General features: G+C 40.5%; 1 protein-coding gene and 1 pseudogene across 2 annotated transcripts; both read right to left on the bottom strand.

The window, feature by feature from the left end:
- Window positions 1–2748: 2748 nt before the first annotated feature.
- On the bottom strand, window positions 2749–17635 carry LOC148350008 (uncharacterized; annotated as a pseudogene). Its single transcript, XR_015853036.1, has 3 exons — window positions 17381–17635; window positions 13872–14345; window positions 2749–3884 (listed from the first exon to the last, which is right to left on the bottom strand). The product of XR_015853036.1 is annotated as an uncharacterized LOC148350008 (transcript).
- A 2891-nt stretch (window positions 17636–20526) lies between these two features.
- On the bottom strand, window positions 20527–24610 carry LOC148350007 (uncharacterized). The gene is made up of 2 exons (XM_088355849.1): window positions 24334–24610; window positions 20527–22050 (listed from the first exon to the last, which is right to left on the bottom strand). Exons 1-2 carry the CDS (start codon window positions 24371–24373, stop codon window positions 20942–20944), a joined length of 1149 nt encoding a protein of 382 aa, XP_088211975.1. The 5' UTR covers window positions 24374–24610; the 3' UTR covers window positions 20527–20941.
- Window positions 24611–24869: the final 259 nt, after the last annotated feature.

The following is a 24869-nucleotide window of genomic DNA, read 5'->3' as shown; positions in this document are numbered from 1 at the left end:
TTGTGTTATTTTTTTCCACATATGGCTACATAAGATAATTTTCTGTAGGCCATTAGAAATAAGTAAAATTGGCAAAAATTTGCTAGCCCCTACACTCTTTTAAGAGAAACATTTTACGGGAAATTAGTTAAAAATACATATAAAAATAAACAAGTAGCACCATTTCTCCAAATACTTGAGCCATTTATTACCATCATGATATACATACATTTTGACAAAAAAAAAAACTGTTTTTTGGTTTTCAGAAATCTTGAGAAAAACAAAACAAAAAAACAGACAGCTTCAGCACATGGGACATTTCTTTGAAATATACGTGCAATTTATTTTTAGTCATTTGATTTCAGTCACAAGGTGGCAGTCAAGTAAAGAGACCAAACGATAATTGAAACCAGAAACAAAGGGTGAAGGGAAAAAGAGCAGGTTTAGATCGGGTTCCCTTAACAACTTGGAAATAAACCTCGCCTACAGAGCAACTTGCAAAGAGGGTCACAAACTCAATAATCGAATACCCTAAGACTGTAGAGCCATTTAATTACAATCGCTGATGGATTACGTAGTGGTTAGGAAAGGGATGTGAAGTAGATTGTTGGATGTGTATGTTGACAGAGGTGAAATGAGTGGTATGAGTGATAATTTTTATGTAAAATGAAAACTGAGACTCGGAAGAGTGAGTGAAGAGGTGAAAATGTCAGAGTAGAATAAAACAGAAAAGGAGAGAGAGTTTAAAGAGAGGATAGGGGAAGAGTATATGAACAGATTAGTAGAAAACAATTGGAGAGGGTGGAAATGGAATGGAAGTGGTTTAAAGAGGCAGTCTTGAGGAGTGCGAAAGAAGTGTGTAGAATAAGAAAAGTTGGTCGAGGTATTGGGAAAGGTAGTGAATGGCGGAATGATGAGGTCTCAGAAGCTGTGACAGAGAAAAGATTTGCCTTTGAGGAGTGGCTGCAAGATATGAGTGGTGATGCGTATGAAAGGTTTTAAGTGAAGAAAAGGTTGGTAAAGCGGTAGTGGAAGCAGTGAAAAGGAAAGCAAATGATGAATGGTGTCGAAAGATAGGAGAAAAGTGTTCTCAAAGAAGTGAAAAGAGTAAAAAAGAGCGAGTCTGGAAAGGAAGGGAAAGTGAAAGATAAGGACGATAGATTGCTGGTTAGCGGTAGTACACTCAGGACGAGATGGGCAGAGCATTTTGAGGAGTTGCTAAATGTGGAGGATGGGAGAGAAATAAGGGTCGAGGCGATCGGTGATATGAATAGAATATAGAATGTCATTGTTACAACATGGGATATATTGTGTCAACGAAATTGGACGACTCAAGATCCACATTTTACAGTGAGGATAAGGAAACAAAGAGGTAAAGGAACAAAGAACATGTTTTAACTGTCTTTGTTGTAAATAGGCTTTGCTTCCTCCGGAGGGGGGGTGATGAGGGGTGTGAGGGATCTAACTGGATGTTTGATCTTACAGTACACATTGTCCAGTGTTTTTCCCGAATTGCTCAGTCCACGTATTGAATGGATTTGGGAAGTACAGTCCATAAAAATGCCCGATTAAAGTCGCCGGCGACGATAAAGCTATGGGGAGAATACCACTATTGGGTGATTTAAATGTGAAGCCTGTGTAAACATGGGAGGTGCAGGAGGCAGTGAAAGAAATGAAAGGGGGGAAGGCGCCTGGGTTGGATGGTTGTACTGCTGAATGCTTGAAGAAAGGTGGCACGGCTATGATTGACTGGTTAGTACGCTTGTTGAATGTATGCTTTTTAAGTGGTGTGGTTCCTGTTGATTGGTGTAGTGCATGTGTGGTGCCATTGTATAAGGGTAAAGGTGATGAGTATGCATGTAGCAATTTGATAAATATCAGTTTGTTGTCTGTTCCGGGTAAGCTGTATGGAAGAGTCTTGAATAAAAGAGTGGTTTCAGGAAAGGAAGAGGATGTGTGGATCAAGTGTTTGCAGTAGGACAGGTGTGTGAGAAATATTTTGCAAAAGGTAAGGATGTTTGTTTTGCTTTTATGCCTTCGGAAAGGTGTATGAAAGAGTCAATAGAGGGGCATTGTGGCAGGTGATGGTAATGTATGGAGTGGGTGGAAAGTTGTTGGAAGCATTGATGAGTTTTTATGTGAACAGCAGAGCATGTGTAAGAGTAGGGAGTGAGACAAGTGAGTGGTTTCCTGCATTGACTGGTGTGAGACAGGGGTGTGTGATGTCGCTGTTTAATGTGTACATGGATGGTGTGGTGAGTGAGGTGATTACAAGAGTATTTGGCAGAGGTGTAGAGATGATGGATAACAAGTGGAACAGTGTGGCAGGTAAGTCAGTTGTTGTTTGCAGATGACACAACGCTTGTGGCTGATTCTGAGGGTGGGTGGGTGGTTAGGTAAGTAGGTAGGTAGGTAGGTAGGTAGATTTAAAATACATCTTGTAAAGAGATCATCATGGCTAAGTAACTCAAAAACGTCTAACATATATACACGTGTATACAAAATACATTCAGAATGTACTTCAGTAGAGAAGTCAATAGGTTGTACACCATTCTGTGCAGTAATTAATGTTATTTTTCATGATTCATATTTTATGTATCTACATATTTACAGTATATTTTATGTATCTTACATAATCATTAATTAAAAAGTTGCAATCTGCAAAACCCATGCATTAAAAAACAATTTAAAAACTAGCACAACTATAAACTAATACAGTTTGGACGTGACCTGGACGTCAAATCAGTTCATTCCGTGGTAGCTGTGATGTCTTAAATGAAAATGCAAACTGAGTCCATATCAATCAGAGAGATCACTGCTAATCGCACCAGCACACGTGTGATCCTGAGCTTTGACCTGACTTGAGAATCTTTCACCGCAAACGGAACAAGAAAACGGTTTCTCCACAGCGTGGGTTATTGTGTGTATTTTTAAATGTGTTTTCCGCTTGAATTTTTTACCACAAACTGAACAGGGAAAAAGTTTTTCACCACTGTGTATTCTTTTGTGTGTGTTGAAACTCCCTTTCTGGGTAAAATTTTGACCACAAACTGAGCAGGAATATGGTTTCTCACCCGTGTGAGTTCTTGTGTGGATTTTTAAAGAACCGCTATGAGTGAATTTTTGACCACAAACTGAGCAGGAAAAGGGTTTTTCACCAGTGTGAATGATGGTGTGTTTTTTCAGGTTTCCTTGCTGGCTGAATGTTTGACCACAAACTGAGCAGGAAAAAGGTTTTTCCCCAGTGTGGTATCTCGTGTGGATTTTTAAGTTTCCTTTCTGGCGGAATTTTTTACCACAAAATGAGCAGACATAAGGTTTATCACCGGTGTGGATTGTTGTGTGCGTTTTTAAAGTCGCACTATGGGTGAATTTTTTGCCACAAATTGAACAGGAGAAAGGTTTTTCTCTAGTGTGGTTTCTCGGGTGGATTTTTAAGGCCATGCTCTGGGCGACGTTTGGACCGCACACTGAGAGGGAAGAAGCTTTATCACTCGTGTGGGTCCTTAAATGGTATTTTAAGTCGACATTCCTAGAGAAGTTTTTACCGCAAACTGAGCAGGCAAAAGGTTTTTCACCAGTGTGGGTTCTTATGTGGCTTTTTAAACCTCCTTTCTGGCTAAATTTATGACCGCAAACTAAGCAGGCGTAAGGTTTTTCACCGGAGTGGGTTCTTGTGTGCCTATTTAATTGTGATTTCTGGGTGAATTTTTGACCGCAAACTGAGCAGGCAAAAGGTTTTTCACCGGTGTGGGTTCTTGTGTGGCTTTTTAAATGTCCCTTCTCGCCAAATTTCTGACCGCAAACTGAGCAGGCGAAAGGTTTTTTACCCGTGTGGATTTTGTTGTGCCTGTTTAATTGTGACTTCTGGGCGAATCTTTGATCACAAATTGAGCAGGCGAAAGGTTTTACACCAGTATGGACAAACATATGATATTTCAATTGACATTTGAAATTAAACGTTTTCCCGCAGTGGGAACACATGTAGTCACCTTCCAACTTTTTGTCGCCATTCGTGTGCGCAGAATCCAACGTGTCATCCTCATCCGGTGTCTGGTGTGGAAGGGAGCTGCTTGGAGAAACCTTCTCATTGTTCTCATCATGTTGCTCTTTAGAGGTTAAACGGACCCAAGTCACAGGCAACTCTGTTAAATAATCTTCCTCTTTAAAGTGAACGGGCTCCGATTGGTCCTCTATTTTAACGTCAACCATCTCTAAATCCTCGTCTGGCTCCTTTTTAACGGCAGGCAATATTGGATCCTGTTGCCAATGAAGAAGATGCTCTTCACTCTCATCTGCAAGAAATGAAATGATCTGAAATGACGTGTACGACATACAAGAAAATCCGTACGGGAAAAGACAAATTTGTCAATGATGGGTACCATCCGGTATACACAGACTATCATGAAACGGCAAATCAATCGAGTCAAAAAAGTTCGCCGCGGTAGCCTCTATCTCGGTATCGTTTTTTTTCGTGCAAACAAAGCGGTTGATGCTACTGTGCGCATGCGTCTGGCGCTGTAGTGCCTAAATTGTGACTCCCCTGCAAAACCCTCCCCCCTCGCGTGAACACGCATTCTGCTGCGCTTCCGACAATAGCAATCCTATTCTATATAATAAGCTTATTAAAACTATTGTCGGAAGCGCAGCAGGGGGGAGGGTTTTGCAGGGGAGTCGAAATGAGGCACTACACATCAATGGTTGATATGATGGTTTGGTTTACAAAATAGAAATGCCGACTAATTTTTTCCTCGTATCTTTATCCACAAATTTAAATTTAAAGTGTTATTAATGGATATTTTAGTTACGCTGATTACAATTGTTTTTGATTTTTCTTTTTAGTTTTTTTCTTAATTATCAAGAATATGTACAGGCACAGTTCATGTCTTGGGAACCTCCTGCGTGGGTTCAAATCCAACTCCAGACTTCCTGTGCGGAGTTTGTATGTTCTCCCCGTGCTTGCGTGGGTTTCCTCCAGGCACTCCGGTTTCCTCCCACGTTCCAAAAACATGCATTTCAGGTGAATTGGCCGGTCCAAATTGTCCCTAGGTGTGAATGAGCGAGCGAGCGAGTTGTCTGTCCCTGTGTGTCCCTGCGATTGGCTGGCAAACAGTTCAGGATGTCCCCTGCCCACTGCCCGATGATTGCTGGGATGGGCTCCAGCACCCCCGCAACCCTACTGAGGATAAGCGGTGTAGCGAATGAGATGAGATGTACAGAATGCTATAACGAAACACACGTACAATATAACATGTTAAACTACATCAATAAACACGTTTGAAAAAAATAAATATGAAATTTCTATAGCGCTTTTCAAGTCAAGACTTCCCAAAGCGCTTTACAATGTGCTCCACATTTCCCAATAGCGGCCTTGCAGCCATGTAAGGCGCTAACCTGCTTATTGGGGGTATTAGGGGTTCAGTGTCTTACCCAAGGACACTTCGACATGTAACACGGAGGAGCCGGGATTCGAACTGTGATCTCTTGATCCCAAAACGAGCGCTCTACCTTCCGAGCTACTGCCGCCCCAAGACAAGAATGGTGTTGTGAAAAAAGCACGACGAAGGTTTTGACACCAAGACTGCGATTGGTCAACACTATCGACGATAATCAATAAGGAAATCTGAAATAGAAATAGTCGACAAGGAATTCCAATTTCAACGATTGTCACGTTTTTTCCCCAGTAGTGAGGCATCTCTCCACGATTACAATCTCTAATGAGAGTGACTCATGCGCAATAAATGTTCTGCATTTCTATAGCGCTTTTCAAGTCATTAAAAACCTCCCAAAGCGCTTTACAATGTGCTTCACACTTTTTCTCTTTTGCACACTAACTAACTGATAGCAGCGTCATCCATGCAAGGAAAAAATGACTACATTTTGTGCAGGCTTGGGGAGTAACGGAACACACGGAACGGCAAAAATGATGTCGGCAAGCTGTTTGGATTGATTTTCATTTTGTTTCTGTCGCATTTTATGTTCGTTTTGCCGGAGATCAAAGAGATCAAAGCCAGGAGAGAAAGCTTACCACGTGTTGTGAGTCATAATGTTATTCATATTTAGTTTCTTTTGTCTTTTATTAGCATATTTGGTATTAGAGTAATCCAAAGGTAATTGAAAGTAATCCAGTTAAAGTAAACCTACCCAACCCTGGTCATATTTGACCCCGATCTGTCCTTCCAAATAAATGTTAAGAATATGACTAAAACAGCTTTTTTCCATCTTTGCAACATTGCTAAAATTCGCCGTATGCTATCCTAGTCCGATGCAGGGATAATAATTCACGCGTTTGTTACCTCCCGTCTCAATGACTGTAATGCACTACTCTCACGTCTCCCGAAGTCCAAAATCAAGAGCCTTCAGCTGGTACAAAATGCTGCAGCGAGGCTTTTAACTACGACAAGAAAGTTTTATCAAACGACCCCGATTTTAGCTAACCTGCATTGGCTCCCTGTTAACTTAAGCTGTGATTTTAAGGTTCTGTTGGTATTATACAAAATCATGCATGGACTTGCTCCCTCATATCTTTCAGATCGAATTTCCCCTTATGTTCCGGTCCGGAGCCTTCGCTCTGAAAACACTGGTCTACTAGTGTTGGAATAATGTACATAAGTTATTCAACTTTACTATAATTTATGTGTGTTATATGTTTTCTTGTGAGATATCGTGCTTACAAAATAAGATATTCTCTCAGCAAAAGTCTTCCACTACACCCTGGCAAGAGAGAATAAATGGTGTGAATCAGTTACAGATTTGACCTGAAGGCCAAGGATCTTTTCCTGAGTATATTGGAAGAGAGTTAATCAGTCACATTTCAAATAACAAGTTGTTGTGCAAGAACTGGTTTTAAACTGGTACATTTAACCTTCAAATGCATTCTTCTGTTTAGCAGTCGAAACCACCTCGTAACTAGGGTGTTCCTTTTCTGAATAAAAGGCAAGGAGAGGGAAGGCTGCTTTGGAGTGAGTTGGAGGAACTGTAACCAAAAGCAGTTTTCCGTTCGCTTCCCTTGCAAGTAAACCATACAAAATTCTCTGTGTCTTTTTTTGTATACAGGTTTTTGTTACAAGTGTTGGGTTGAACCTGACAACTAGTGATCCCAAGAGCCAAGAAGAAATCCGACAGTGTTTTCCATTGGGTGCCTTGGTGCAGTGGAATGCTCTTCCCTCTGATATTGGATCTGCAACCTCAGTGGAAATGTTTAAATCTAAACTTAAAACACACTTCTATTCTATAGCTTATGAATGACCCATATTTCCTGTTGATGATATCGGTGTATTCATTGTTATTACAACATCTATTGCAGCCTGGTCATCCTGGAAGAGGGATGACCTCATGTGCAGCCCCTTCTCAAGGTTTTCTTCATAATCCTCATTTTGAGGTTTTTGACTTTTCCTTTGCCCTCATATAGGTTTTAGATCAGGGGACGGTATAATATTAGTCTGTCGTTTGCAATAATCTGTGGTCTGTGCAGCTCTTTGAAACTCTTTGTGATTAAGGGCTATACAAATAAACATGACTTGACTTAAAAGGATAAACATTTTAGGTCGGCTAAAACGATCATCTTCTAAACCGGGGGTGTCAAACTCATTTGAACTCGGGGGCCACAAAATAGAAAAACCATTCTGTCGGGGGCCGGACTTGTAAATTAAAGAGAAAGAAAAAGAGAGATAAAGAAATAGGAGAAAGAGGGAGGGAAAAGGAGAGAGGGGGAGAGAGCGTGAGAAACAAAAGATAAGTCGTGAGAGAGGGGGAAAAGAAAGGGAGAGGAAGAAAGAAATCCAGAGAGAAATAGAAAGACAGAAGGAGAGAAAGGAGAAAAGAAAGCGCAAAGGGTAGGAAGAGAGAAAGAGAAAAGAGACAAAGAGGAACAAAGGGAGACAGAGAGTGAAAGAGACAGAGTGGGAGAAAAGGGGTGGAAGAGAGAGAGAGAGAGAGAGAGAGACAGTGTGGGAGAAAAAGGGTGGAAAAGAGAGAGACAGTGTGGGAGAAAAGGGTGGAAAAGAGAGAGAGAGAGAGGGAGAAAAAGGATGAAAAAGAGAGAGAGAGATTGAGAGAGAGAGAGAGTGGGAGAAAAAGGGTGTAAAGAGAGAGAGAGAGAGTGGGAGAAAAAGGATGGAAAAGAGAGAGAGTGGGAGAAAAAGGGTGGAAGAGAGAGAGTGGAAGATACGGTGTGGAAAAGAGAGAGAGAGAGAGAGAGAGAGAGAAAAGGGGTGGAAAAGAGAGAGAGGGAGGGAGAAAAGGGGTGGAAGAGAGAGAGAGAGGGAGAAAAGGGGTGGAAGAGAGAGAGTGGGGGATAAGATGTAGAAGAGAGATAGATAAAAAAAGGGGTGAAAAAGAAATAGAGAGAGGGTGGGGGAGAGAGAGAGAGAGAGAGAGAGATAGATAAATATAAGTAGTGTCTTTGTTCGAGGCACCTGGCTTTGGCAACATCAAGTTGACATATTTCAACCTGCGGCTTGTTTTTCTCTTGCACTTCTCTGAGTGTTGTCTCGCGGGCCGGATTCGATCCCTTAGCGGGCCTGATCTGGCCCGCGGGCCGCCTGTTTGAGGCACTTGATTTTGACTCAATAAAGTTAACAGCACGTCCTAGCAGCTGCATCAAGAGTATGAATTTTAAAAGTAACATACGTCGTCAATGGAGTACAGGAATCAAAAATAAGATGCAAAATATGTAAGAAAAAAAAATAAGTTGCCAACCTTCTTCTTTCAACACAACTAGAAGCCGCATGCTAGCTTCGTCCGGCTGCCGACGTTCTCCCTCGGTCTCTTCTTGCACTTCCCACAGTTCCTCTCCAAAATCTCCTTTCCCTCTTTCACACATTTTCATGACATTTAAAGTGCACGATTGTTTTCGATTTTTTACAAGTTAAATTGAGATTTTTCACACGTTTGTAGCGGAACGACACGAAGCCAGATCCATCAAAGCGACCAGAAAGGACAAAGAAAGTGGGCGGAACTTCAAATAAACTACTTCCGGTTCACAAACGTGCCAAACGAAGCTGTTTCATTTTTATATTTATCACAGTGTATTAGTTTTTTGTATATTTTATGAAGCATTTTGGCATGAAAAAATAAACTTGGAATGTAGAAAAGGTCTCAAAATATATCGGAACGGCAAACGTTAGCCAGTCCGCTATCTTGTGGACAGGGTTGGGTAGGGTTACTCTAACTGGATTACTTTCAATTACTTTTGGATTACTCCAATACCAAATATGCTAATAAAAGACAAAAGAAACTCAATATGAATAAAAGGATGACTCACAACACGTGGTAAGCTTTCTCTCCTGGCTTTGATCTCTTTGACTAACTAAATATGAATAAAATTACTAAAGTGAAGGGAGTAACAGAATACATGGAATGACAAAAATGATGTTGGCAAGCTGTTTGGATTTCTTTTCATTTTGTTTCTGTGGCATTTGATGTTCGTTTTTGCCGGAGATCAAAGAGATCAAAGCCAGGAGAGAAAGCTTACCACGTGTTGTGAGTCATCATTTTATTCATATTCAGTTTATTTTGTCTTTTATTAGCATATTTGGTATCAGAGTCATCCAAAAATAACTGAAAGTAATCAAGTTAAAGTAACCCTACCCAACCCTGCTTGTGGAGTAATTTGGTAATACACATTGGGACTTTGCATAGGCTGCCTGAGGTTATCCATCGTCTTAACGTCGATTTCTATCATTTTTAGTTTATAAATACCCACTCGGAATAAAAACGAATGAACAAAGTTTATTTGGAAACGGCACAAAAAGAAATAACAGAATCAACCACTTATTAATAATAATAAGGATAATAACCTTATCCTCCTTGTTTTATAACCTTATCTTCTCTGTTCCTTTATCTTCTTGGCTTTTTTACCTCACTGTGAATGTGTGAAACTGGAGTGTCATGCCCACTTTCGTTGTCACAATATGTTAACCCATTTTGTAACAATGACAATAAAGGTATATTCTATTCTATTAACAAAGTATTTGCACAAAACCAAAAAAAGCTCTGGGATCAGCAGATGGGTCTTATTTCTGGCCTCCAGGCTGTTGTATTATACCGTTTTGATTTTACATTTTTGTTTGTTTTTCAACTTGTTGCTTCTCTTTTAATACAGTAAACCAGTTTGGTACACCCAAAGAATTGTTATCAAGCAGGGGTGTCAAACTCATTTTAACCCGGGGGCCACACGAAAGACCAAATATTCTCTCGGGGGCCGGACTAGTAGATTAAAGAGAATGAAAAAGAGAGAGGGTGGGACAAATAAAGAGAGAAAGGGAGAAAGAAAGAGAGAGAGAGAAAGAAAGAGAATGTGAGAAACAAAAGAGATAAAAAGAGAACGAGTGAGAGAGGGGGAGGTAAAGAGAAAGAAAGAAATACACAGAGAATTAGAAAGCGAGAAGGAGAGAAAAGAGAAGGAGAGAAAAAGAGAAGGGAAAGCAAGAGAAAGAGGGAGAAAGAGAGAAGAGAGGGAGAGAAAAGGAAAAGGGAAGAGAGAGAATAATAAGGTAAAAAGACACAGAGAAAGACAAAAAGGAACAAAAAAAGAGAGAGAGAGAAAGTGAAAGGAAGAGATGGAGAATGAGAGAAAACAGAGGAAGAGAGAGAAAGAGAGAGAGAGAGGGGTAAATACAAGTACAGTGTTTGTGAGAGGCAGCTGGCTTTGGCCACATCAAGTGGACATATTTCAACATGCAGCTCGTTTTTCTCTTGCACTTCTCTGAGTGTTGTCTCGCGGGCCGGATTTAATCCCTTAGTGGGCCTGATCCGGCCCGCGGGCCGCCTGTTTGACACCCCTGTTATAAAGGGTTGTATAGATAAATTACCACCAAAAGATTTTGGGGGCAGCATTAGCTCAGGCGGTAGAGCGCTCGCCTTGCATGGCTACTATTTGTGTGTGAGAGTGTGTGAATGGGTAAGTGTGAAGCACATTGTAAAGCGTTTTGGGAGGTTTTCATTGACTTGAAAAGCGCTATATAAATGCAGACCATTTATCATTTTAAGACAATCAAACCCCAAAACGAGTGCTTTATTTACTACCTCTTTCATGTTTGTTTTTTTTTTTACAACATACCTTTCACACCTTTCGTCTTTTTTTATATATACACTAGACAGTATTGTATTGTATTTATTTTTTATTCAGCCCGTATAAACCATAATTATGCTATATACAAGAAATCATTTGACAAGCGAACACTCAATAGTGATAAAATAATAGATTTAAAAGAATAGAGTAAAAAAAGATATTGTAGTGTATAATACAAGGTAAATTTATAGAATAGTTTAAAAATAAAGAATATGTAAATAACAAGACTTTAGTAGAATAGGCCTGAGGAACGCCATTGGCATAATACTATACATAATAACCTAAATCAGCGGTGTCAAACTCATTCTAACTCGGGGGCCACACGATCGAACAAACATTCTGTCGGGGGCCGGACTAGTAGATTAAAGATAAAGAAAACGAGATAAAGAAATAAGAGAAAGAGGGAGGGAAAAGGAGAGAGGGCGGTCCAAAAAGAAAGAAAACGAGAGAGAGGGAGAGAGCGTGAGAAACAAAAGATAAAATGTCGTGAGAGGGGGGGAAAAGAAAAGGAGAGGAAGAAAAAAATCCAAAGAGAAATGGAAAGACAGGAGGAGAGAAAAGAATGTGCAAAGGGTAGGAAGAGAGAAAGAGAAAAGAGAAAAAAGAAAGTTAGAGCAATAGAGGTTAAAATACACAGTGAGAGAAAGAGACAAAGAGCAACAAAGGAAGAGAAAAAGAGAGACACAGAGAGTAAAAGAGACAGAGTGGAAGAAAAGGGGTGAGAGAGAGAGAGAGAGAGAGAGAGGGACAGAGACATAGTGGAAGAAAAGGGGAGAGAGAGAGAGAGAGAGAAATAATTACAAGTACAATGTCTTTGTGAGAGGCACCTGGTTTTGGCAACATCAAGTTGACATATTTCAACCTGCAGCTTGATTTTCTCTTGCGCTTCTCTGAGTATTATCTCGCGGGCCGGATTCAATCCCTTCGCGGGCCTGATCTGGCCCGCGGGCCGCCTGTTTGACACCTGTGACCTAAATCAATTCCCGTTGAACATACGGATAGCGGAAGGGTAAAAACTCTCTTTAAGACATGAAGTCTTGCTTGCAATGGAGCAAAGATGGCGACCTGACGGCAGGTAATCAAAGTAGCTGCAAGCAGGGTGACTGGGATCGTCTATAATTTTTAGTGTCCGTTTTCTAGTTCAATCGATGTAGATACTTTGCAGGGACGGGAGGCCAGTACCTATTATTTCCTCTGCCGTCCTCACTACTGATTCCATCTTTGACAATTCTTTCTGATTGACGCGACTAAACCAAACTGTGATTGACCTAGTTAAGACGGATTCAATGATAGCACGATAAAAAATGACTAGAATGGATTGACGGACTCCGAATGATTTGAGTTGACGAAGGAAGTAGAGCCTTTGTCTGGCTGACTTTAGAATATCAGTAGTTGACAGTCCATGTGAGGTCAGCTGACAAGTAAGTACCCAGATGGAGTGGTATTGTGTTTTTATCAAAATACTAACCCCTTACGAGATTTGTTTCTACATACCTTTGTGGGGTTTTCTGTAGGCCATAAGAAATGAGTAAAATTAGCAAATATCTGCTAGCACCTACGCTATTTTCAAGAGAAACATGAATGAGTTAAAAATACATAAAAAAATAAACAAGTCGCACCATTTCTCCGGATACTTGAGCCATTTATTACCATCATGATATACATACCATCTACACGAAAAAAACACAACACCTGTCCTTTGGTTTTCTGAATTTGTTAGAAAAAAAAACAGACAACTTCAGCAGATGTGACATTTCTTTGAAATATATGTGCTAATTATTTTTACTTTTAATTTTAATCACAAGGTTGCAGTCGAGTAAAGAGACCAAACGATAATTGAAACCAGAAACAAAGGGTGAAGGGAAAAAGAGCAGGTTTAGCTTGGATTCCCTTAACAACTTGGAGGCTTAATTAATATAAAACAAAATAAATCTCGCCTATAGAACAATCTTCAAAGAAGGTCACAAACTCAATCATCAAATTCCCTTAGAGTTCAATCAGAGATCACTGCTATTCTCACCGGCACATGTGTGATCCTGAGCTTTAACCTGACTTGAGAATCTGTCACCGCAAACGGAACAAGAAAACGGTTTCTCCACAGCGTGGGTCATTGTGTGTTTTTTTAAGTTTGCTATCCGGTTGAATGTTTTACCACAAACTGAACAAGAAAAAGGTTTTTCACCAGTGTGTATTCTTGTGTGTATTTTTAAACTTACTTTCTGGGTGAATTTTTCACCACAAACGGAGCAGGAAAACTGTTTTTCACCAGTATGGGTCCTTGTGTGGATTTTTAAGGCCCCGCTCTCAGTGAATTTTTGGCCGCACACTGAGCAGCCAAAAGGTTTCTCACCAGTGTGAATTCGAATGTGTTTTTTCAAGTTTCCTTGTTGACGGAATTCTTTACCACAAATTGAGCAGGGAAAAAGTTTTTCACCAGTGTGAATGATTGTGTGCGTTTTCAGGTTTCCTTGCTGGCTGAATGTTTGACCACAAATTGAGCAGAAAAATGGTTTTTCCCCAGTGTGGTATCTCGTGTGAATTTTCAAGTTTCCTTTCTGGCGGAATGTTTTACCACAAAATGAGCAGACAAAAGGTTTATCACCGGTGTGGATTGTTGTATGCGTTTTTAAAGTCGCACTATGGGTGAATTTTTTGCCACAAATTGAACAGGAGAAAGGTTTTTCACCAGTGTGGTTTCTTGGGTGGATTTTTAAGGCCCCGCTCAGAGTGACATCTTGACCGCTAGTGTGGGTCCTTGAGTGGTATTTTAAGTCTACATTCCTAGAGAAGTTTTTACCGCAAACTGAGCAGGCGAAAGGTTTTTTACCCGTGTGGATTTTGTTGTGCCTGTTTAATTGTGACTTCTGGGCGAATCTTTGATCACAAATTGAGCAGGCAAAAGGTTTTACACCAGTATGGACAAAAATATGATACTTCAAGTGACTTTCGTATTGAAACATTTTCCCACAGTGCGAACACGTGTAGTCACCTTCTGACTTTTTGTGGCCATTCGTGTGCGCAGAATCCGTGTCATCATCATCAGCTGTCAGGTGTGGAAGGTAGCTGCTTGGAGAAACCTTCTCATTGTACTCTTCGTGTCGATCTTTAGAGGTTAAACGGACCCAAGTCACAGGCAACTCTGTTGAATAATCTTCTTCTTTAACGTTAACGTGCTCCGAATGGTCCTCCTCTATTTTAACGGCAACCATCTCTAAATCCTCGTCTTGCTCCTTTTTAACGGCAGGCAATTTTGGCTCCTGTTGCCAAGGAAGAAGATGCTCTTCACTCTCATCTGCAGGACACAAGACAAGGATGGTCTTGTAAAATGTACACAAAAACACAGAATACGGCTAGTAAAAGGAGTACTTGCAAAGTTTGCAAAGCAGACCTTGCGTATCATGGCAGTACCTAGGTGATACATGAACATTTTAAGAGGAAAGCAGAAAGACAGTTCAACGAAACAGTTTGACTCGCATCGTTTTCAAGTAACATTCGAGCCAATACGCCTTTGATGGCATCCACTATACATTTTATACGTATATATTTGACTATAATAAAAAACAAATGTCAGTTGTAAAATGTTAAAAACAACAAAGATAAGTTGTTGAAACTGTTTAAAATCAATCTGTTGAGATTCCTTGAGTTCTTGTTACATACAGTGGAACCTCGGTTTTCGAACGCCTCTCAGTTCGGACAAATCGGAGTCCGACCCAAAATTTCGAGAAATTCTTGCTTCGCTGTCCGGTCAAAAAATCGGAGTTCGAACGCCGGTAATGCTGAGTGCGTACGCTAGGATGCGATGCTGAGCGGTGTACGGGTGTTGATCGCTCTTTTCGTGACCAACTGTTATCGCGTACGGACGTGCTTCGTTTTGCTTTCACTTTTAATATAGGTGTACGAAGTGTTTTAGCCTTTTTTTTAATTTTTACACGTTCATGTTGTTTCGTACGGAAGATTACGATAACACGAACGTACAATTAGCCTGGGTTAGCTTTATGTTTACATTAAACATTCAAGGTAAACATTCAGGGTGTTGGAACGGAGCCCAACAATCAGGGTGTTGGAACGGAGCCCCCTTTCCAATGAACCGCTCACCACTTGTTGTGGAGACCCGGGTGCTAAATGACTGGTAAATGACCTGATTTATTTTTACACGTTCATGTTAGCGTAATATTTCGTACGGAAGATTACGATAACGCGGACGTACGATTAGCCTGGGTTAGCTTTATGTTTACGTTAAACATTCAGGTAAACATTCAGGGTGTTGGAACGGATTAAAACGATTTACATTATTTTTAATGGGAAAAATGATTTCGGTGATCGAACAAATCGGTTTTCGAACAGGGTTCTGGAACGGATTATGGTCGAGACCGAGGTTCCACTGTACTTTGCAGTTGACCATCGAATGAACATGACAAAATGCGCATATTTGTTGTACTCATTGCTGTACTGCTTCTAATGTGTTTGATTTAAATTCATGTATTGCCTGCCCCTAAAAATGGACTAAAAGGATTATCTATTGATTTATGTCTCTACTGAAAGAGGACTGTGCCTAATTTTTTTTTATCCCGCATTTTTATTCAATTTTTGTGCGAATCAGCAGTATCTTTAATAAAAGATGTATTTTTCATTTTACCCATTTTCCTTATGTTTATGATCAATTGCAACATCATTAAATCAACTTTTTGCTAAAGAAAATAATAGTAATCTTCGAATCACTAAACTAATCGTTTTTTAAGTTGGTGACTCGTTGACTACATACATCTCAAGCTCAGCCAATTGTTCCCCTTATAATGCGATAATTAACCCTAGAAAAACCTAATTACTCAGACCACTATTTTAATGAGCTTAAAGTGCTATCTTGTGCATTTCATAGGTGGGTAGGTACTTCTATCGATTGAAGAATTTTATTCTGTCTATCTATCTATCTACTTACCTTGGTCATATCCCTTAAGAAGGGTCACCGACAGCAAGACAAACACATACAATTATAAAAAAGGGAAAAAAATGGCTAAAAAACACACACAAACATTTTTGGATCATGGCCAACCCAAATGCCCAAACAAGTGAAGCACCTCGGCACCCAAGTCGGTCATGCTTTCGTCCCTCCAGATGAAACGGGACGAAAAAAAAGCGGCCATGTCACTCGGGTCAGGGTGACACAACACACACTTCTGTTCAACAGCAGGGCCCGACAGCTTTCGCTGGTTTACCCCTGCCGCATCATACAGGTGCCCTGCCCATCCCCTTCTAAACATCCCACTATCCTTTTTACAACACCTCTCCACTCATTCCTATCACCAACAAGAGCTCTAGCTTCCGTTATATTTAGACCTCTTTCCTGCAGTGCACTCATAACACCATCCATCCACGTCAATCGCGGCCTTCCTCTTGGTCCCCTTCCATTTGCTTCTGCCTTTTACTTCTGCAGATTGAAGAATTTAAAAGTAAAAAAATGGTCGAGGTGGGAGGGGGTGCTGTGTGGTGGAGATTGGGGGCGCTAGTAATACACTGGGGAGCCAAGGGGGCGCCAGTCTGCAAAAGTTTGGGAATCATTGGCTTAGCTCAATCGTTACCTCAAAGTCGCCCGACACGAAGGCTGACGGGTTATTCGATGAAAAAGCTTTCAATCTAAGATTATATGAACTTATTCAATTGGGCAAAAAAATCTACAGGGATTCCGTCTAATGATTTCTTTCAAACGAAAGAGCAGAAAAGGATAAAATTGTTATTATTATTAGGTCGACTGAAACGATTATCTTCTGGACCAATAACTTATATTGGCAGGGTTGGGTAGGGTTACTTTAACTTGATTACTTTCAATTACTTTTGTATTACTCCAATACCAAATATGCTAATAAAAGACAAAAGATACTAAATGGGAATAAAATGACTCAATTTTGTGCAGGCTTGGGGAGTAACGGAATACATGGAAAGGCAAAAATGATGTTGGCAAGCTGTTTGGATTTATTTTCATTTTGTTTCTGTCGCATTTTATGTCAGTTTTGCCGGAGATCAAAACCAGGAGAGAAAGCTTACCACGTGTTGTGAGTCATCATTTGATTCATATTTAGTTTCTTTTGTCTTGTATTAGCATATTTGGTATGGGAGTAATCCAAAAGTAATTGAAAGTAATCACGTTAAAGTAACCCTACCCAACCGTGTATATTGGTCACATGAGCGTCTACTTGATATTGTCTCAAAGACGCCACGTCCGAGCAGCTGCATCAAGAGTATGAATTTTAAAAGTAACATACGTCGTCAATGGACTGCAGGAACTAAAGTAAGATGCAAAAAATGTTAAATAAAAAAACTAAATTTGCCAACCTTCTTCTTTCAACACAACTAGAAGCTGCATGCTAGCTTCGTCCGGCTGCCGATGTTCTCCCTCGATCTCTTCTTGCACTTCCCACTGTTCCTCTCTAAAATCTCCTTTCCCTCTTTCACACATTTTCATTACATTTAAAGTGCACGATTTTTTTCGATTTTTTACAAGTTAAATTGAGATTTTTCACACGTTTGTAGCGGAACGACACGTAGCCAGACACATTTAAGCGACCAGAAAGGACAAAGAAAGTGGGCGGAGCTTCAAATAAATTACTTCCGGTTCGCAACAATGCCTACCGTAGCTGTTTCGTTTTTATATTTTTCACAGTGTATTAGTTTTGTATATTTTATGAAGCATTTTGTCATGAAATACATTCTTGGAATTTAGAAAGGACTGCAAAATATATTGGAACGTCAAATGTTTAGGCAGCCTGCTGTCTTGTGGAGTAATTTAGTAATACAGTGGAACCTCGGTTCTCGACCATAATCCGTTCCAGAACCCTGTTCAAAAACTGATTTTTCTGATCACCGAAATCATTTTTCCCATTAAAAATAATGTAAATCTTTTTAATCCGTTCCAACACCCTGAATGTTTACCTTGAATGTTTGACAGAAACATAAAGCTAACCCAGGCTAATCGTACGTTCACGTTATCGTAATCTTCCGTACGAAAGATTACGCTAACATGAACGTGTAAAAATAAAAAAATCAGGTCGTTTACAAGTCATTTAGCACCCGGGTCTCCACAACAAGTGGTGAGCGGTTCATTGGAAAGGGGGCTCCGTTCCAACACCCTGAAAGTTGGGCTCCGTTCGAACACACTGAATTTTTACCTCAAATATTCAACGTAAACAAAGCTAACCCAGGCTAATCGTACGTTCGCGTTATCGCAATCTTCCGTACGAAAGATTACGCTAACATGAACGTGTAAAAATGAAAAATAAAGGATAAAGAAAATAATTATGAATAGGATTTCTTACCTTTGTGGTGGTCAGCAGAAGGCGCTCGCACACCTTCATATTTTGCTATTATTTCTTTCTTAAATGCAATAGTTGTACGCACTACTTTTCTTTTTTCACCTGTAGCAACTTTGCTGCTTGCACTGGCTTTTCTTCGGAGGCATAATAAGGGGCTAAAATACCTGTACACCGCTCAGCATGGCACCCTAGCGTAAGCACTCACGCATTACCGGCGTTCGAACTCCGATTTTTTGACCGGACAGCGAAGCAAGAATTTCTCGAAATTTTTGGTCGATCTTCGATTTGTTCGAACTGAGTGGCGTTCGAAAACCGAGGTTCCACTGTACACATTGGGACATTGCATAGGCTGCCTGAGGTTATCCATCATCGTGATGTCGATTTCTATCATTTTTATTTTAAAAATACCCACTCGGAATAAAAATGAATGAACAAAGTTTATTTGGACATGGCACAAAAAGAAATAACAACAGAATCAACCACTATTTAACAAAGTATATGCACAAGAGCCAAAAAAGCTCGATCAGCTCCCATTGGAGATGCATCTCATTTCCGGCCTCCAGGCTGAATCTATTCTACTGTTTTTATTGTTTTTACTTGTTTTTTTTGTTTTTAACTTGTTCCTTCTCTTTTAATACAGTAAACCAGTTTGGTACACTGAAAGAATTGTTATAAAGGGTTGTATAAACAAAGTACCTCTATATTTTACATAACGATGTTATTTATTGGAAGTAGGGTTAAAGAGATTCAGTCAAAAGCTAAAAAAATGGGTTTACTAGAAAATCGCAATGAACCAGCACTGGTAGCTATTTTCAGAAAAGTACGAGAAAACTTGCAATCTAGTAAAGAAAATAATAAGACAATTAACACCCCAAAACGAATGTTTTATTTACTACCCCTTTCGTGAGTTTTTTTTTTACAAAATACAAACACCTTTCGTCTTTTATATTCACATTAACCACGTTTTGTATACATATTTTTAGAACATTACGTGATTTTTCCCAACATAATTTTGTGTTTTTATGCCTGGCCTTTCGTGAGTTTTTGGGGTTTTCGGTTACCCAAAGCGGCATGGTAACAATTATGTTAGCTCCCCAAGTAGGTATTTTTAAAAGGAAAAAAATGCCACATTTATATGATAGTGTCAGAACTTTTGCTTATTTTTTTCTCAAACTTTTCTTAATGAATGCTTTCGATTCCCTGCTCCTCCGTGTTATATGTCTAAGTGTCCTTGGGTAAGACACTGAATCCCTAATGCACCCAATAAGCAGGTAGGCGCCTTGTATGGCTGAATCCCTATTGGTGTGTGAGTGTGTGTGTGAATGGGTAAGTGTGAAGGCTTTGTGAGGTCTTCATTGACTTGAAAAGCGCTATATAAAAGCAGAGCATTTACATTTTTTTCCCACATATGTCCACAGGACATAGTTTTCTGTAGGCTATTACGAAATGAGTAAAATTGGCAAAAATTTGCTAGCACCTACACTTTTTTAAGAGAAACATTTTACGGGAAATGAGTTAAAAAAACGGGCAGCACGGCGGCGCAGTAGTTAGCGCATGTGCGGCACAGTTCATGTCTTGGGAACCTCCTTCGTGGGTTCAAATCCAGCTCCAGACTTCCTGTGCGGAGTTTGTATGTTCTCCCCGTGCTTGCGTGGGTTTCCTCCCACATTCCCAAAACATGCATTTCAGGTTAATTGGCTCGTCCTAATTGTCCCTTGGAGTGAGCGAGTGAGTTGTCTGTCCCTTTTTGCCCTGCGACTGGCTGGCAACCGGTTCAGGATGTTCCCTGCCCAATGCCTGACAATGGCCGAGATGGTCTCCAGCACTCGCACAACCTTACTGAGGATATGAATGGATGGATGGATGTATGTATATCCTCCCCGTGCTTGCGTGGGTTTCCTCCGGGCACTCCGGTTTCCTCCCACATTCCAAAAACATGCATTTCAGGTGAATTGGCCGGTCCAAATTGTCCCTAGGTGTGAATGAGCGAGTGAGTTGTCTGTCCCCCGTGTGCCCTGCGATTGGATGGCAACCAGTTCAGGGTGTCCCCTGCCCACTGCCCGATGATTGCTGGGATGGGCTCCAGCACCCCCGCGACCCTACTGAGGATAAGCGGTGTAGCTAATGAGATGAGTTAAAAATACATACAAAAATAAACACAAATTCTCCTAATACTTGAGCCATTTATTACCATCATGATATACATGCCATGTACACGAAAAAAAACCACAACACTGGTTTTCAGAATTCTTGAGAAGAAAAACAAAAAAACAGACAACTTCAGCAGACGTGACATTTCTTTGAAATATATATGTGCAAATTATTTTTACTCCTTTGATTTTAATCACAAGGTGGCGGTCAAGTAAAGAGACCAAACGATTATTTAAACCAAACTCAAAGGCTGAAGGAAAACGATCAGGTTTAGCTTGGATTCCCTTAACAACTTGGAGGCTTAACTAATATAAAACAAAATAAATCTCGCCTATAGAACAATCTTCAAAGAAGGTCACAAACTCAATCATCAAATACCCTTTAGTGTCACGCATCTGTGATTTCTTGTATGTAAATAGAAACTGAGTTCATATCATTCAGAGAGATCACTGCTATTCTCACCAGCACACGTGTGATCCTGAGCTTTGACCTGACTCGTAAATCTTTGACAGCAAACGGAACAAGAAAACGGTTTCTCGACAGCATGGGTCGTTGTGTGTTGTTTCAAGTGTGCTCTCCGGTTGAATGTTTTACCACAAACTGAACAGGAAAAAGGTTTCTCACCAGTGTGTATTCTTGTGTGCATTTTCAAACTTCCCCTCTGGGTGAATTTTTGACCACAAACGGAGCAAGAAAAGGGTTTCTCACCAGTGTGAACGATTGTGTGTCTTTGCAGGTTTCCTTGCTGGCGGAATGTTTGTCCACAAACTGAGCAGGAGAAAGGTTTTTCCCCAGTGTGGTATCTCGTGTGGAGTTTCAAGTTTCCTTTCTGGCGGAATGTTTTACCACAAAATGAGCAGACAAAAGGTTTATCACCGGTGTGGATTGTTGTGTGCCTTCTTAAAGTCGCACTATGGCTGAATTTTTTGCCACAAATTGAGCAGGAGAAATGTTTTTCACCAGAGTGGTTTCTTGGGTGGATTTTTAAGGAGTGACCGCTAGTGTGGGTCTTTGAGTGGTGTTTTAAGTCAAAGTTCCTTGAGAAGTTTTTACCGCAAACTGAGCAACCGAAAGGTTTTTCATCCGTGTGGATTTTTTTGTGCCTGTTTAATTGTGACTTCTGGGCGAAACTTTTATCACAAATTGAGCAGGCAAAAGGTTTTACACCAGTATGGACAAACATATGATATTTAAATTGACTTTTGTATTGAAACGTTTTCCCACAGTGCGAACACGTGTAGACACCTTCCGAATTTTTGTAGCCGTTCGTGTGCGCAGAATCCAACGTGTCATCCTCATCCGGTGTCTGATGTGGAAGGGAGCTGCTTGGAGAAACCTTCTCATTGTTCTCTCCGTGTTGATTTTTAGAGGTTAAATGGACCCAAGTCACGGGCAACTCTGTTGAATGATCTTCCTCCTTAACGTGAACGGGCTCCTCCTCTATCTTAATGTCAACCATCTCTAAATCTTCGTCTTGCTCCTTTTTAACAGCCGGCAATATTGGCTTCTGTTGCCAAGGGAGAAGATGCTCTTTAGTCTCATCTGCAGGATAAAAGACAAGCATGGTTTTGTAAAATGTTTTCATGCACACAAAAAATGTATTTTATACAGCAAAAGAATTGGTTTTAAAAGCCTTACAGGAAAATGGTACTAATTTTCCAGATTTTTTTTTCCGGAATAACTTTTGCAAGCTGCTCATGTATTTCATTCACAACATCGGTTTGCTGGACAGATCGTCTGGCACTTTTAGGACAGCAAATTCTTTGAAAAGCACGATAAATGTTTTGACACTTAGACCGCAACGATTGGTCGACGCTGATGACATAATCAATATAGAAATCTAAAATAGAAATACCGTAAATTCCGGACTATAGAGCGCACCTGATTATAAGCCGCACCCACCACATTTTAAGAGGAAAACAGATTTTGTACTTACACAAGCCGCACCTGTATATAAGCCGCATGCGCCCACATAAAAAAAATGTAACACAAACACAAAATGAACCCAGACCCGACTTCAAGTCCCGCGATTGAAACTGAATGTCCTTCATTAAAGTACACAGTCGAAAAATCACAGCCGGCAAAATGAACAGAAAATGATACCGGTACTTAACGTTTGATGCAGACCTGCAGAGTCCGGGTGCCCGTTGAAAGTAATCCAAGGAAAAAAGTGTATATTTCCAAAGGTAAGGGTGGGGAAAATATGTATCCACTATTGTCCGCCGCGTCCACAAATAGGTCTCACCTTTACCCCAGTTCCCGTCACCCCGCGTTTGTTTCGCCCCTTCTTTTTCATTCGCCCGTGCAAAACATATCAGTATAAGTGTCTCAAATAAATACATTACAAAAATATACAGTTGCAAATACATATTATACATGGTTACACATATTTACAAAGAAAAACGGTACACTGAGAGAGTTTTCAAAGCTTTAATAATAATAATATAACTTTCATCCCAAACGGTGCCTGTGACAGGGCAGTTAATGGTAGCAACACGCTAGCAACACGCTCGCAACTCAGTAAACGGGTTCTGTTAAAAAAACATACGGTACTTGTAAAAATCAGGGTAAACCGTCCTCATCTTCCTCCTTAGAACTGAAGCCATCAAAGTCGTCTTCCTCATTGTCGGAAAGAAACTTTATCATATAGACGTCGTCCCACGCTCCCGCAGCCTCACTCTCGCTGTCACTGTTGCTGGAACTCTCATCCACTTCTGATTCTGTGCCCTTCTCTTCGTCACGCAGCAGACGGGCTTTTCGGAAGCCGTTGGTGATGGTGGATTTTTTTGATGTGCCTTTCTTTTTGCACTTTGCATGATGAGGGTATGTTTACGCTAATTTAATTTATGGACAAGCCAAGAAGTTGCAGTCTTCCTCGGCGCATATATTCCAGCGGTCTAAATCTTACCTTTTGTACTCGAGCGCCGCTGGCGGCTGTTAGAAAAATGACATAAATTGGCCGCATCACTGAATAAGCCGCAGGGTTGGAAGTTTGGGGAAAAAGTAGCGGCTTATAGTCCGGAATTTACGGTAGTCGACAAGGACTTATCTGTTCTACAGATTTCTTTTTTTTTATACTGAAAAAGAAACCCACAAAATGTCAAAGTATCAGTTTTCATTGTCCTTGTCTCATTGTCTCCTGCTATGCTCCATGCCATTGAAAGCTGCTACCAGAGACCAGATTAGAGCAAAAATGGGCAAGGCGAGTTCGATCTAACATAAGAAATGTGTTGGGGTTTTTTCCGATCCATACCATAACATTACATATGATGATCAAACTTTGAAATGATCAAATCAATTGTAAAATAAAACCCATTTGAAAGTCACATTTTCAAATTACTGAAAACATCATCGTGACCAGTACGGCGGCGCAGTGGTTAGCGCATGTGCGGCATAGTTCTGAGGTCATGAGATCGAACCTTCCTGTGTGGAGTTTGCATGTTCTCCCCGTGCTTGCGTGGGTTTCCTTTGGGCACACTGGTTTCCTCCCATTTTCCAAAAGCATGTCGGGTTAATTGGCGCGTCGAAATTGTCCCTAGGTGTGAATGAGCGAGTGAGTGGTCTTTCTATGTGTGCCCTGCAACTGGCTGGCTACCACTTCAAGGTGTCCACTGCCCAAAGATAGCTGGGATGGGCTCCCGCACCCCCACGATCCTATTGGGGATAAGCGGTGCAGATAATGAATGAATAATCGGGACCTCAACCGAGCGCTACCTGGTGGTGTCACATGGTATGAATTTTCAAAGCAATATACGCCGTAAATGGACTGCAGGAGACGAAACAAAATGCAAAAAAATGTTATTAAAAAAAATCAAAGTTGCCAACCTTCTTCTTTCAACACAACTGGAAAGTCTGTTTCCTGCATGCTAGCTTCGTCCGGCAACCGATGTCCTCGCTCGGTCTCTTCTTGCACTTCCCACGGTTCCTCTCTGAAATCTCCTTTCTCTTTCTCGCAAATATTCACCACGTTTAAAGTGCACGATTAATTTGTATTATTTTACAAATTAAATTGAGATTTTCACACGTTTGTGTGAACGAAACGTAGCCAAAGATACATCACAGCGACCAGAAAGCAGAAAGAAAGTAGGCGGAACTGCAAACAAACTACTTCCGGTTCACAACAGTGTCAATCGAAGCCGTTTCATTTTTATATTTTTTAGTTTCGTATATTTTATGAAGCATTTTCTCATGTTATACATTCTTGGAATTAAGAAAGGACTGTAAAACAGAACAGGTAATTTGGTAATACACACTGGGAGATAGCATTGGCTGCCTGAGGTTATCCATCATCGTCAATGTTCCCTGGAATTTTCCTTCCGGGTCTGAGCGTTCACACAAAGTCGGTGAGCAACGCTTGAAAC

Source organism: Urocampus carinirostris, chromosome 16 (assembly GCF_059441175.1).
Source record: "Urocampus carinirostris isolate Australia breed hairy pipefish chromosome 16, RoL_Ucar_1.0, whole genome shotgun sequence".
NCBI classification, from domain to species: Eukaryota; Metazoa; Chordata; class Actinopteri; order Syngnathiformes; family Syngnathidae; genus Urocampus; species Urocampus carinirostris.
The sequence above is the reverse complement of the archived record's forward strand: the minus strand, read 5'-3'. Positions and strand labels throughout refer to the sequence as shown.